The 12,351-nt window shown below is 37.7% G+C and overlaps 1 protein-coding gene across 9 annotated transcripts in view; it reads right to left on the reverse strand.

The window, feature by feature from the left end:
- LOC121505643 (plasma membrane calcium-transporting ATPase 1-like) overlaps nucleotides 1–12,351 on the reverse strand; it is a 205,307-nt gene that overhangs the window by 35,162 nt on the left and 157,794 nt on the right. For all 9 annotated transcript variants that reach the window (XM_041781184.1, XM_041781167.1, XM_041781175.1 and 6 more), the window contains 3 exons: nucleotides 11,610–11,697; nucleotides 9,418–9,524; nucleotides 2,662–2,853 (listed from right to left, as the gene is read on the reverse strand). In XM_041781184.1, the coding sequence (XP_041637118.1) occupies nucleotides 2,662–2,853; nucleotides 9,418–9,524; nucleotides 11,610–11,697 (387 nt within the window). The remainder of the gene's footprint in view (nucleotides 1–2,661; nucleotides 2,854–9,417; nucleotides 9,525–11,609; nucleotides 11,698–12,351) is intronic.

Genomic DNA, 12,351 nt, shown 5'->3' on the forward strand with positions numbered 1-12,351 from the left:
CTTTAAAAGGTAACTGGTGTTAAGATTTAAAGACGACAAAAAGCATCAGGGTGCAGAGAAAATAGTGCTGTAATACAAATAAGCCACGATGTCACAAAACCTGGAAGAAGAATTAAAAAAAAACCAAAAAAAACCTCAAAACTGATTATGGACATTTCTAACCGCTTTAACAAAAACATGTATAGTATATATCGTTTGCAGTCATGTAATCCTGAATGCCAAATGTGGGACAGGAAGTCATTTAAAGCTCTAAATGGACCTTTGTGCTGCAACTATCATCAGAAAATTTCTACATTTCTACATACATTGAGTATGATCCCTACACTTAACACTATAACAAAGAGATTTTTTTTCCATAGTTTAACAGATCTGGAGGCAATCAATGTCATAATTTATTCAGTCCTGCAGACCTTTAAGTGTCTACAATTCAAAAATAAAAAATAATATCTAAAATAAGAAAACATTTCTAACATTTTTATTTTTTTCCCTTACCATCATACTCATACTCATTATCATTATCATTATTATTAATATTATTATTATTGTTGATTTTTAAAAAATATTGATTTTCTTGCTTTTCCTTCGTTCTGTTGTCTTAAGTTTTTACACTGGGTTTTTTTCATGTCTCTCAACATAATGTCTCCTCTTGTACTGTTGTGTCCTGCATCACACAATAAATAAATAAATAAATAAATAAATAAATAAATAAATAAATAAATAAATAAATAAATAAATAAAAACATCTAGCGTCATCTAGATCATGGGTGTCAAACTCAAAGCCCGAGGCCAACAAAATTATCTCATATTTTTGTTAGAATTGGCCCATCATCCTTGATGATTTAAGATATCCTTGTTAAGTCATAAAGTCTGAAAAAGTAAGGAGTCAAAATATTTAGATAAGAAGTCAGGAATGTGGGAACAGAAATTAATTTGTGTTTTAATATCATATTTTCGATTTTGCATCTCACACTTAGGAGTCAAAGTTAGGATTCTGACTTTTTATTTTGTACTTTCAGCATTTCAACTCATTATTTTGACTTCTCATATAATATTTTTAGCTTTAGGATTCATAATTCTACATTTTTAAGTTGTATTTTGACCTTTTTAACCAATTATTTTGTATTTTATCTCATATTTTCAACTCCAAACTTTGACTTCTTAATCCCATAATTTGACCTTTCAGACTCACAATTTAAAATTTGAATTATATTTTGATTTTAATTTCATGATTATAAATTTTATTTCATATTTTGACCTTTTAAACTCATGATTTGTCTTTCTTTCTAATATATTTGCCTTTAAAAAACATTATTTTTCAATTTCAATTTCATGTTTTTACCTCTTTAACAAATTAACTTTTCTCAGATTGTGAGCCTTTAAACTTACATTTTTAACTTCTTAAATGTCAAATTCATTTATCATTGCTAAGTTTTTTCATATTTTATTACAGGTGAAATGAGGTTGACAGTTCCCGGTTAAAAAGGTGACCCTGTCAGGCCCTCAGGTTAGACCTGAATCCAGAATCCGGCCCCTGATGTGCTTGAGTTTTAGACACCCCAGATCTAGATCAGCGGTTTCCAAGGTGTGAGGCGGGCCTTCCATGGGGGGGCGCCAAAGGACTTCAGGCCTCTTACTAACTCCTGCTGTACATGAGGCAAAATGGACAGATTTTTAGTTAAAGTAGAGTTCATAGTTAATGATGAGTCGACTATTAAAGTTAGGATTTTCCTGCACTGGTCCTGATGATGCTCATCAGCCACAGTTGTTATCCGCTAAGGTCTAAGGGTATTTTCCTCAATTTTTGCATTATTTTTTCCCCTTTTAAAGGTGCTTTTGTTTAATACCAAAATTCTATGGACAGTCCTGGCTTTATACATACTGAAGTCCATTTTGTCCTCGAGGACTGTGTAAAGGCCTATTTTAGCCCATTTCTTTTTTAAATCCAATTTTTGAATCTCTGTGAAAAAACATCTTCATTCATGTGGAGAAACTGATTCAGTGCTTGAAATATGTTTACCATAGTGTGAGCTTCACAAAAGCAGTGGTATTTATGAATAAAATAAAAGGTAAGTCCAGAAAACATGTCTAGAACTAAATTTTGTCATGTCGTTTGTTGAGCATAAATGTTTTTTGTCATTCTATTTTCACAAAAACGACGCTGTGTCATCTTCATCACTGCTTCTCAGTATTTGTTCCAAAGCTTCTGCAACATTCAAATTCATTGCATCCCTCCTCTCACTTTACCTCTCCTGCAAAACTGTGATAGGGAGGGCCTTAGGGATTCCAGAGTGTCAATTGGTTGGGAAAGATTGATGGACAAAGGATTCATCCAGTGATGCACAGTGAGAGGTGACAACGTGAGCTCATTGCTCTCTTATTGACCTTGTAACTCCGACTGTGAATCACGTTGGATGGCAAGTGAGGGTGGATGTGAAAGATGAGATTGTCTCATTCAGGGAAGTCTTTGAACCACATTTCTACAGCATAAAACTAGAAAATGTGCCGGCGAGTACTTAGACCTGAGAGGGTAAAATTCATGTTAGAATTCAATCTATCTGAAGTTTCAGATTCTTGAGATAAAAACTTGATCGTTAATATCAGATATGTATGGAGACAATCTGGTGTCAGTGTAGTAACGTCATTGTGGAGTCTTTGGCCTACCTGTGTGATGCACGCGCCGGTAAACGCCACGATCACGGCCACCACGTTGACGGTCAGCTGGAACTGCAGGAATTTAGAAATGCTGTCGTAAACATTTCTTCCCCACATGACGGCTTTGACAATGCTGGTAAAGTTGTCGTCAGTCAGGATGATGTCAGATGCCTCCTTAGCCACGTCTGTCCCAGCGATTCCCTGGAGAGAAGTAGAGAGATGATCAGATTGTGCCTTCAGACATTATGAAGGTGCTAAGTAGTTAAAAAAGTGCTGATACTGTTGTGCCATCTGATGGCCTTACAGAAACCACTCCAACTGTTCTACTAGAAGCAGCGATGCTTCTGTCTTTAGTTTGGAACAAAAGGAAAACTTTGTTTTATGACTAAACTTTAGGAATTTCAGAAAGCTGAACCAATCAGATAAAACCATTCTCATTAACCTCGTCCATGCTGCAGATTTGGGTTAAATAACACCTCAGGATATTCAGTCATCAGTTTCTTAAATTAAACTTTATCACTTCTTGTTTGTGACTGTGGATTCAGTTCATGACCGCTTTTTATTAGTTGTCTTTTCATGATCATAATTAGAAGTCTTTCCAAAATTACTGCCTAAGGAAAAATTCATGAAGCAAACTATCTTAGTTCAAACTTGCAAATCATTGTTTTCTATCCTGAATTTTCTCGTTTTTGAAACTGGAGAAATGACTTTATTTTCCTATGGCATCTGCAGGATTTGAATCAAAGGTTCTAACAGAAGACAAATCTAAAAAAGTCCTGAAGAGATCAGTAACCTTAGGAAAAGAATAAAATGAGGTTTCTGCAACATTAAGTCAAACGTCTCTTGTATCGTTAAGAATCTCCTGTCCCAATTTTTCTGAATATACTAAATGAATCAAATTCAGAATGTGTATCCCTGCAAAATAAAACAATAATGTTTGCCCATTTCAAATCATTTCTGTTTTTGTTCACATTTTACACAATGTACCAACATTTTTTAAATTGTGGCTTATGTACATGTCATCTGTGAACTCATCAGAGGAATGGTACTGCTACAGCCATACAGAAAAGCAAATCTTGCCTATAAGTTGTTTAACACCAACCACTAGCTCAACCAGAACTAAAGGAAGTGCTCACTTTTGATCCCAGAGGTATCACTGCTATGCAGATGACATCACAACACAGCAAAGTACTCTAGTTGGGGGGCAGGAAGTATTTCGGCATTGCCAAAGTATTTTGCGGTTTATGGCTGGGCAAACTGTTCAAATTGTCTTGAGGCACTTTTGAATCCCAAATGTAGTGACACCAGGATTGGAAGTAGACTCTTCTTATAGGGTATTTGACAAGAAAGAGTTGGTGCATAAATGATCCTAACTGTCACTCACTTTTAACATTGTTTTGACTAGTCTGTCCTGTATTTGACCCTAAAATATTTGCTGTGCTTCCTAAAGGTACACTCTGTAAATTAAAAGCCAATTTCCTACATTATGACTGTCAGACTTGCTAGAAATTAATATTTTGTGTGTTTTCTGCAGTCTCATCTAATTTTTACAGATACACCAGCTGCAGAGGAGAACTACTCTCATATGAAACTGAGTCAAATCATCCCAGCACACAGCCGCCTTATGAAGGTCAGCGTCAGTTCATGCAGGGTACAGCAGTCATACGCTCAGCTGTGATCAGCTGACGGCCAATTATCTCCTCACAGCTCCCACAGCTCTTCCTCTCAACACAGTAGTGTATTCAGATATGACGTTCTTCTCACTGATGCCTGTTTACGTTAATGCTGATGCTCCATGCTGCTGCTTGCAACGCCTCCTCCACCCCAGCCTCCTCCTTTACAGCATAAAGCTTGTTGCACCCTCATATTCAGATTCATGCTTTTGAACTAATTTTATTGTATTCAGTATGCACTGTCATAAACGTATCTATCCATATGAGGGTTTCTAGCCATGCACTACTTGACTGTACTTGTATATCCATTTTGCAAGAAAATGATAAAATGTATGACAAGAGTGTTTTGACTGACTTGTAAACTGCTTATAGACTGTTTATAAAGCCAGTAGGAGCAAGCAAAAAAAGAGGCTTGATTAATGTCATTTACTGTATCAAAGTCACTCTATTAGGTTAGGGGATTTTTTGTTTACTTGCCCTAGTGGCTGTAATGTTGAACTAACCTGGCACTGCTCAAAATTATGGGTTTGGCTGCTGGTGGGTGGTAATTTCCCACCCTATGTGATATAAAGAGGCAAAAAGTTTAAAAAGTTCAGTGAGAAACAACAGCAGATATGGAGGAGCAGAGTCAGTCATTGCTTGTGTATGGGTTGTTTCCACAAAGTGATCTGGGTTTGGTTCAGGACCATAAACCGTGATTGCGCTTGTGTTTCCAAAGCCAATGTTCATCCAGCCTTACTTACTGTGATGGGAAATGTGTCTCTGAAATTCATTTGGCTCAGCTCAGTAAAAGAGCCAGTCTTCTGGCCCTCGGATGGATAGTTTGGTACCAGTTTGGCTTTTTAAAAGTGTATCAAATAACGGAAAATGGAAGATGGGAAAGTGGCCCTCAAACATGAGCATCCTCCTGTCGTTTATATAAGAGAGCTGGCTTGTTTGTGAACACATCATTGCTTAGGCCCCTACCCCACAGATTTATTTGCTTAACAGTATGTCAGCATTTCCATTAAAAACATGTTTACTCCAAAATGAGGGAGAAAAGCTGTTAAAAAGGCACAGCAAGCCTCTTAGCTCAGTGCTTAGCTCACTATTCTTGTCTCCCTTCATCTGGCTAGATGTGTAGTGGTAGGTGTGCAGGTCTGAGTCATACGTGGTATCAAATGGTAGGTAAATTGGTTAACCAATGGGAAAAAAAACTCTACTTGAAAAGAGTAGAGATCATACCCAATGTGTGTAGGAAATATTTAGAAATCTAGGTCACATGACTGCAAACAACCAATAAAGCATTATTGGACGATAACTGCTAAATGGTTTTGAGACTGGGTAACAAACACTTCAGCTGTGTCACTAAACAATCTCTTTCTAACGGTAGAAGATTTAAGATGGAGAAAAGGTTTAGGAGAATCGGTAAAATGATTATTTGTCCATCTTGCAGGTTTAATCTTCCTGTTGTACCTGTTTCTCCAGGCTCAGCAGCATTTTTCATCCGTACCTGCAGAGCATTGTGACAGATATGCAGAAGAGAGATATGAGCTGCTTGACTTCTGTGTTTTTTGAGATAAAATCCTGTCCAATGACTTCCTGCTGATTTGATTTGAACGCCTTTGGTTTAAAGAAATCACGCAGCTCGAGTGTGCAAAGCTTCATGTGAGAAAATAGCTGACCCACTAAAGTGACAGCTTGTTAAAAATAAAACAGTAACCATGACAAAGCTGCAGACGGAGGAGGCTCTGCGTGTTTACAGTCAAACAGGTGATAATTAAACCGGGACTTTTGGGAGCAAACTGAATCTGCCACATTGGGGGACGGGGAGGTCGTGGGTTTAAATGTGATGTGTTTGGGAGCAGACGCTGCAGTCTGACAGCTCAGCAGCTGCTCCGCTGCCTGCAGGAGAGCCCGGTGCTCACATGACTTTGTCGGTAAATAAAGGTCACAACAACATCAACAGCACACGGAGGAGGCCGCTGATGGTGCTCGGCACATCGAGGAGCTCGGTAATGTCGCTTTAATTGATTGGAACTGGCTTAAGTAGCAGGTGATTGCTTTTTAAAGCTCTTTGTGCTCTGAGCTTTTATCAGGGAAGAAAAGTAGAAGGTAATGTGCATATTTCATGATCAAATTAACAACTAATCAGTCTGACTGTGCAGGAATGCATTAGACTTTCATCTGTCCTTATTTAGCAGTATCTGTACAGTGACAGGGCTGCAACATGAAGTCAACAGGTGGATTAGTTGATCAGGTATATCTGTTTTACTGGTTATTAGACCCAATATTGAATCAGTCAAACACATGGAAGCAACGGATGCATTTAGGCAAGTAGACATGGTTCAGATGAAGTCCTGATGTTCACACTGAGAAACAGAATGGCCAAGAAATGGGATGTATATGACTTTGAATGTGCCATGCTTGTTTCACAAACTGCTGATTTACTGGGATCTTTATTCCTAACCAACAGGGAATCGGGAGAACAAGAGAAAACCGCCTGTGAGCAGCAGTTCTCCAAAAGCCTTGTTGATGTTAGAGGTCAGAGGAGATTGATCAGAACTATTAAAGCTGATAGAAAGACAACAATAAATCAAATAACCAGCACTGAGGTATGCAGAAGAGCATCTCTGATTATGTTGAACCTTGAAGCAGATGGGCTCCAGCAGCACACACCAAGCGTCATTCTATTAAAGTGGGGTTCACACTACAAGGAAACAGTGCCGATTTCCAGCCTGAATTCGCCCTTCCATCCAGAGTTGGGTTTAAAATAAAGCTGGGTTTATGCGATGGTTCCAAAGATTATCTTTAAAAGTTTTCTCAAAGCACAAGAAAACTTTTTCACTTCCAATCTGTTGTGGACCAATGTGGGCAGCTGAGAAACAGCAAAAGCCAAATCGCTGATCAAGCTGACTGAAGGAGGAAGCACAACAAACACAGCCATGGTAACGATAGCAAACATGAAGCATAAAGTTAGAATGATATCAGAAATAAAGGAGCAACTTGTTGATTTCTGGAAACAACACAAGTGCTCATACAACATACGTACATAGTAAACCACAACACAAGCTGACAAGGATAGGAGTTGGACTATAATTGGTACTGAGATGGATGTAGCATGTTGCTAACAGCTAGCCACGTTAGATTTTTTTACCCTTGAGTAGTGTTGAAGTCTGTGAGAGTTAGAGTTTTGAGAGTGGAGACTCTGGTTGTTGGGGAATTTCTCTGTTAGTTTTGCTGCGTTTGTGATCACACATGCCAAACACTTTCCGACTGTTAAATCTGTCAATATTTGTCATAATGTAAAGGGTCTCTTGGTTAAAAGTAAAAATTTTAAAATGCGTGCCAGACCTAAGATCAGAAAACAAAGGCTTTAATTCACACTGGATCACTGACATTGTACAATAGAAGATTGGAAAAATGTTGCCTGGTCTGATGAGTTTTATTTCTGCTGTGACATTCTAATGCTGGGGTCACAGTTCGGTGTAAACAACATCAAAAAGACCTTTTGACACTTTAACCCTTTAAAGCCTATTGTATCATCTTTGATAGACTATTTGTGAGACCTCTGTCTAATCAGCATGATTAATAATTAACTAAATAACCTTTTATATACAATCTGATAAATGATGAAAATACCCAGTGGGTTACGAATTACCAGAAATGAATAATGCATGAAATGTGACACACACAAAAAAGGGGAATTTTATGGCATTTTTCTTTTTTGCATTTCGGTACAAGGTTAAATAAATATCTCAGTTCAGAAAAAATTAGAACTTTCGGCTATTATTTGGGGTTCCAGGCTTTAAAAGGTTAAAGGTAAAATAACTGAGTAAATCTAGATCTAAATCCCTCAAGCCCTTTTTAAAAATGTCTTTTCTTGGCTAATTATGACATACTATATTGTATTCTAAGATTACACTCGATCCTTTGACACGTTTAACTGAACAGTAGTGCCATATTTTTTGCTAAAACTCTGAAATACACATTTTTCCAGGCAGTCTAGAGATTTTAAACTGCATTTATCTGTAAATGACTGGAGAGAGGAAAATGGAAACAACGTTGATGAAACCTAGGGAGTCTCAGTTTTATCAAAAAAAAACTAGAAGTACAAACAACAATGTTTGTTTGATGGATTTTGTTTTTTCTGTTGTTTCTCTTTCGAGTTAACATGTTTTGACATGTTGACACTACACTTCCCATCATGCTCTGGGTGATGTGAACTGTGATCAGTGAGATGGCTGCCAGCTACACATGAACTGTCCTCTCTCTATGTTTTAACCCAAAGTTATGAAGAGTCTGACATTATTAGGATCAGAGAGCAACCTCCTGATGGGGAGGGAGGAGGTCACACAGCTGACCGTAGCTCAGCACGGCAGGAGCATCAGAGGGATGTGCCAGCGTGCAAACGACACTGATCATTTTCCTTCTGGAAAAATATACAAATATTCAAAACTTCTGAGAGTGATGGATTAAACAACTGTGTGTTTAGACTCAGCATATTATGTTTGTCTACATTTGTGACTTAGATGCAGATCATATCACGTTTGATGAACAATTAATGCTGAAAACGAGATCACCTTAAAGGGTTCATATACTTTTCTTGCCTCTGTACCTATGGACTTTTGCATCAGATTGACAGAGAGAGTGACATGCAGGGAAAGGAGCTGCAAGTTGAACTTAAACCTGAGATTTTTGTTTTTTTTAACCTTTTGTATGCCAACCTCTCAAATTCATTAAACAATATCCCGCTTTAAACACTCCTACTGAGTCACTGTGTTGAGGACACTTATCAAAAATGTATGACACACTGGCTGTGTCCACAGTGCAAGAAAAAAAATGCGCTGTATAAGAAAATACAAAGCAGCCTTCTGGAGAATAAGTGTAGGTATGTAGAGGCAGAGCCCCACTGCTGCATCCGACCCATACATTTATTGATTTATTATCTATTTCACAATTTTCTTCATGACTGCATGTTACTGGCATGGCATTTAGAGAAAATACTTATTTCATGGCTGCATTAGAGAAGTAATCAACTCAAAGGGATTTCATTCTTTTGTTCCTGATGCAAAACAAACAAGCTGATAAAAATAAAAGGGTTTAATCTCACCATAGCGAATCCAACATCAGCTTTCTTGAGGGCGGGGCCGTCGTTGGTACCGTCTCCTGTCACCGCCACCACCTGTCGAGTTTCTCCAACCGTGCTGTCGATGATTCCTGATCAACAGAGCAGAACAACAAACAAACAACTGTCAACAAATCTGTGTTTTAATGAGGGAATCCACACTTCAGGAAGACATGAAGGACAATTGAACTCTCGACTTTATATTATAATTCAGAGAGATTTTAATCAGGAGGGGTCTTCCTTACATTCTCAGGGTCCTATTTTCACTTGGTATGAATTACATTACAAGATAATACTAAAGGTTATCAGGATAGTTCACATTACAAAAGAGCAAACGGAGCTGGATGCTGCAAGTTTAGACAAAAGAAAATCTGTTATAATGAAGATAATAGTGTGGAACCCCAACAGTTAATTCTTTTTGTTGGCCTGCCTCTTTATCTTATGCAAAAATTCCTGTAGAATCACAGCCCATTCAAGTACAATCAAGTTATAGAGATCTATTTTTTCAGGACAACCTGGACTACCAGACTATGTGTGCTGCAAGGATGTCAGATAAATATATCATAAGTTATATGACCAGAAGGTAAAAGAACAAAACAGAAATTGAATCTCAGAACTTTATACAAAATGCACCCAGATCAACAACAAGCAATCCTTTTCACATCTGTATTTAGTTCCTGCACGCCCCATCTATCAGGAGAATAAAAAACAACTCTCTAAAAAACCCATAACAGAAACAATCACTACTATTTATCTCTGCTAAAACAAATTCACATTTTGCACATGCAGGATTTCAGTGTAGAAAAGCACATGAATCCCATTTTAGAAGTGCACATGTCCTTTTTCATTAATTGGATCATAAAGGACTATTTTGTCTTTCTCTTGTTGATCTTTGGCTGGCCCTGATTGATCGCTACTGAAAAAGAAAAAACATCCATCCATTTTCTATACCGCTTATCCTGGAGTCGCAGGCGAGAGTTGTGGTATACCCTGGTTGCCCGTCAATCGCAGGGCTGACATATAGAGACAGACAACCAGGCACAGTCACTCTCACCCTTATGGCCAATTTAGAGTCACCAGTTAACCCAATGAGCATGTTTTTGTTAGTGGGAGGAAGCTAGAGTACCCGAAGAGAATCCATGCATGCACAGGGAGAACATGCAAACTCCGCACAGAAAGGCCCTGACTGGGAAGTGAACCAGGAACCTTCTTGCTGTGAGGCAACAGTGCTAACCCCTGCACCGCCGTGCAGAAAAATAAATAACAATAGAAGAAAAAATAATGGAGCTCTGTGATTAGCTGACCGTCTAACAGGAAGTATTTGTCTTTTACTTCCAGTATCAAAACAGAGGATTGATAGCAACACTGCAGAGTTTTTTATTGTGAAAAATATAATAAATATTCATACTGTCATGGATTTAGCAATGTGGACTTGCAGTATTAAAGTGCTGGATAAACATGATGCTTTATGCCTGGATTAGAGATGTTATAGAAGGGATATAAACATTAGGAGCCGTCTGTAGATTGGAGAAAATGTTAGCTTCTGATCACAGTTTATTCCATAGAGATCCATCTCATGATACCTGAGATATTTTAAACAATGCATGCGCTACTGCTTGGGATCATCGCCGATCCAGCAGGGTTGGGAGGGTTAAATCAAGGAAAGAAGTGTCTTGAGCACGAATTTGAGGCCACAAGTTACAAGCAACATCAGTGTATTAAATAAAAAAGATGACAGCTTAAACAAACTGATTTACTTAAAGCAGGAAAATCTGATAATTCTCCTAAATGATTCACAATGAGAAGAGCTCAGGACCATATAAAACCTTACAAGAAGAAAATGAATCCTTTAATTTTGTCTCTTTTTACTGTAAAGGTTCGTACTTTGGTTGCTTTGATGGCTCTGTAAAACCTTTCTGATGATTTCTTAGGCCTGGAGTTCATGTATTATTGGCTTTGGCCTAAACATGTACTTTTAAAAGTCCTTTACACATCAGGGGTTAAATAAATATGACACTTTTTTCATTATTCTTTAACTGCATAAAAAACTGAATAAAGCTAAAGTCTTCCCAGTATTATATACTAAACTATGTGTACACAATTTTTCGGAATGTCGGCAGCAGGAAAATTTTTATTTAGCAGAACATGAATCAGAATCTGTGTCAGGTTGGACCCACCTTTGACCAGAGTGTGTTTGTCTGTGGGTGAAGATCGAGCCAGGACACGGAGTTTGGGCCAAACTTTGTCTAGACGCTCCTGTTCCACCTGGAAATGTGAAAAAACAAACAAACAAACAAACAAACAAACAAACAAAACACTTTCAGATATTTATAGATATAGAAGATATAGATTTATAGAAGATATTTAGCAGTTTCCAGTCTGAACCAGCCGGAAAATAATAGAATAGATAGGCTTTCCTGATATGGAACTGGATAATTTTGGTGCCACAGCAGCAGGTTTTTGAAGAGATAAAATAAAGCTCCAGAGAAATAAAATATGCTATGAATAAACATAATACTACAAGAATAAAATATACGTTTAAAATTACACACAATAATAAAATAAAGCTGAAATATACAACAAAAATGTATTTAAATCAAGGCTGTCAGCTTATCACATTAATCAGAACGGTATAAAGGTTTTACGTTAATATGTTATTTTTTAAATTGCATTCACAATTGAGCTTTTTCACTTTTGGTGCACCTTTTGTACTCCCTTTTTGTCCCTTTTAGTGCGCCATAGTTAGCGGTCTTCCTGCAGCAGCAGTAATGAAAAACAGACACCACTTTGCTTTTGAGAGCCACAATATTACTTTAAAAACTGAGCTTTGGAGCTTCAGGAATGCTGCGCCTGCAGCCTGGAATCTGCTACTGGAAACCAGTTATCATTAAGTCTGGAGGAGCTGGTTTCTTTAAATCT

Source organism: Cheilinus undulatus, linkage group 3 (genome assembly GCF_018320785.1).
Source record: "Cheilinus undulatus linkage group 3, ASM1832078v1, whole genome shotgun sequence".
Lineage (NCBI taxonomy): Eukaryota > Metazoa > Chordata > Actinopteri > Labriformes > Labridae > Cheilinus > Cheilinus undulatus.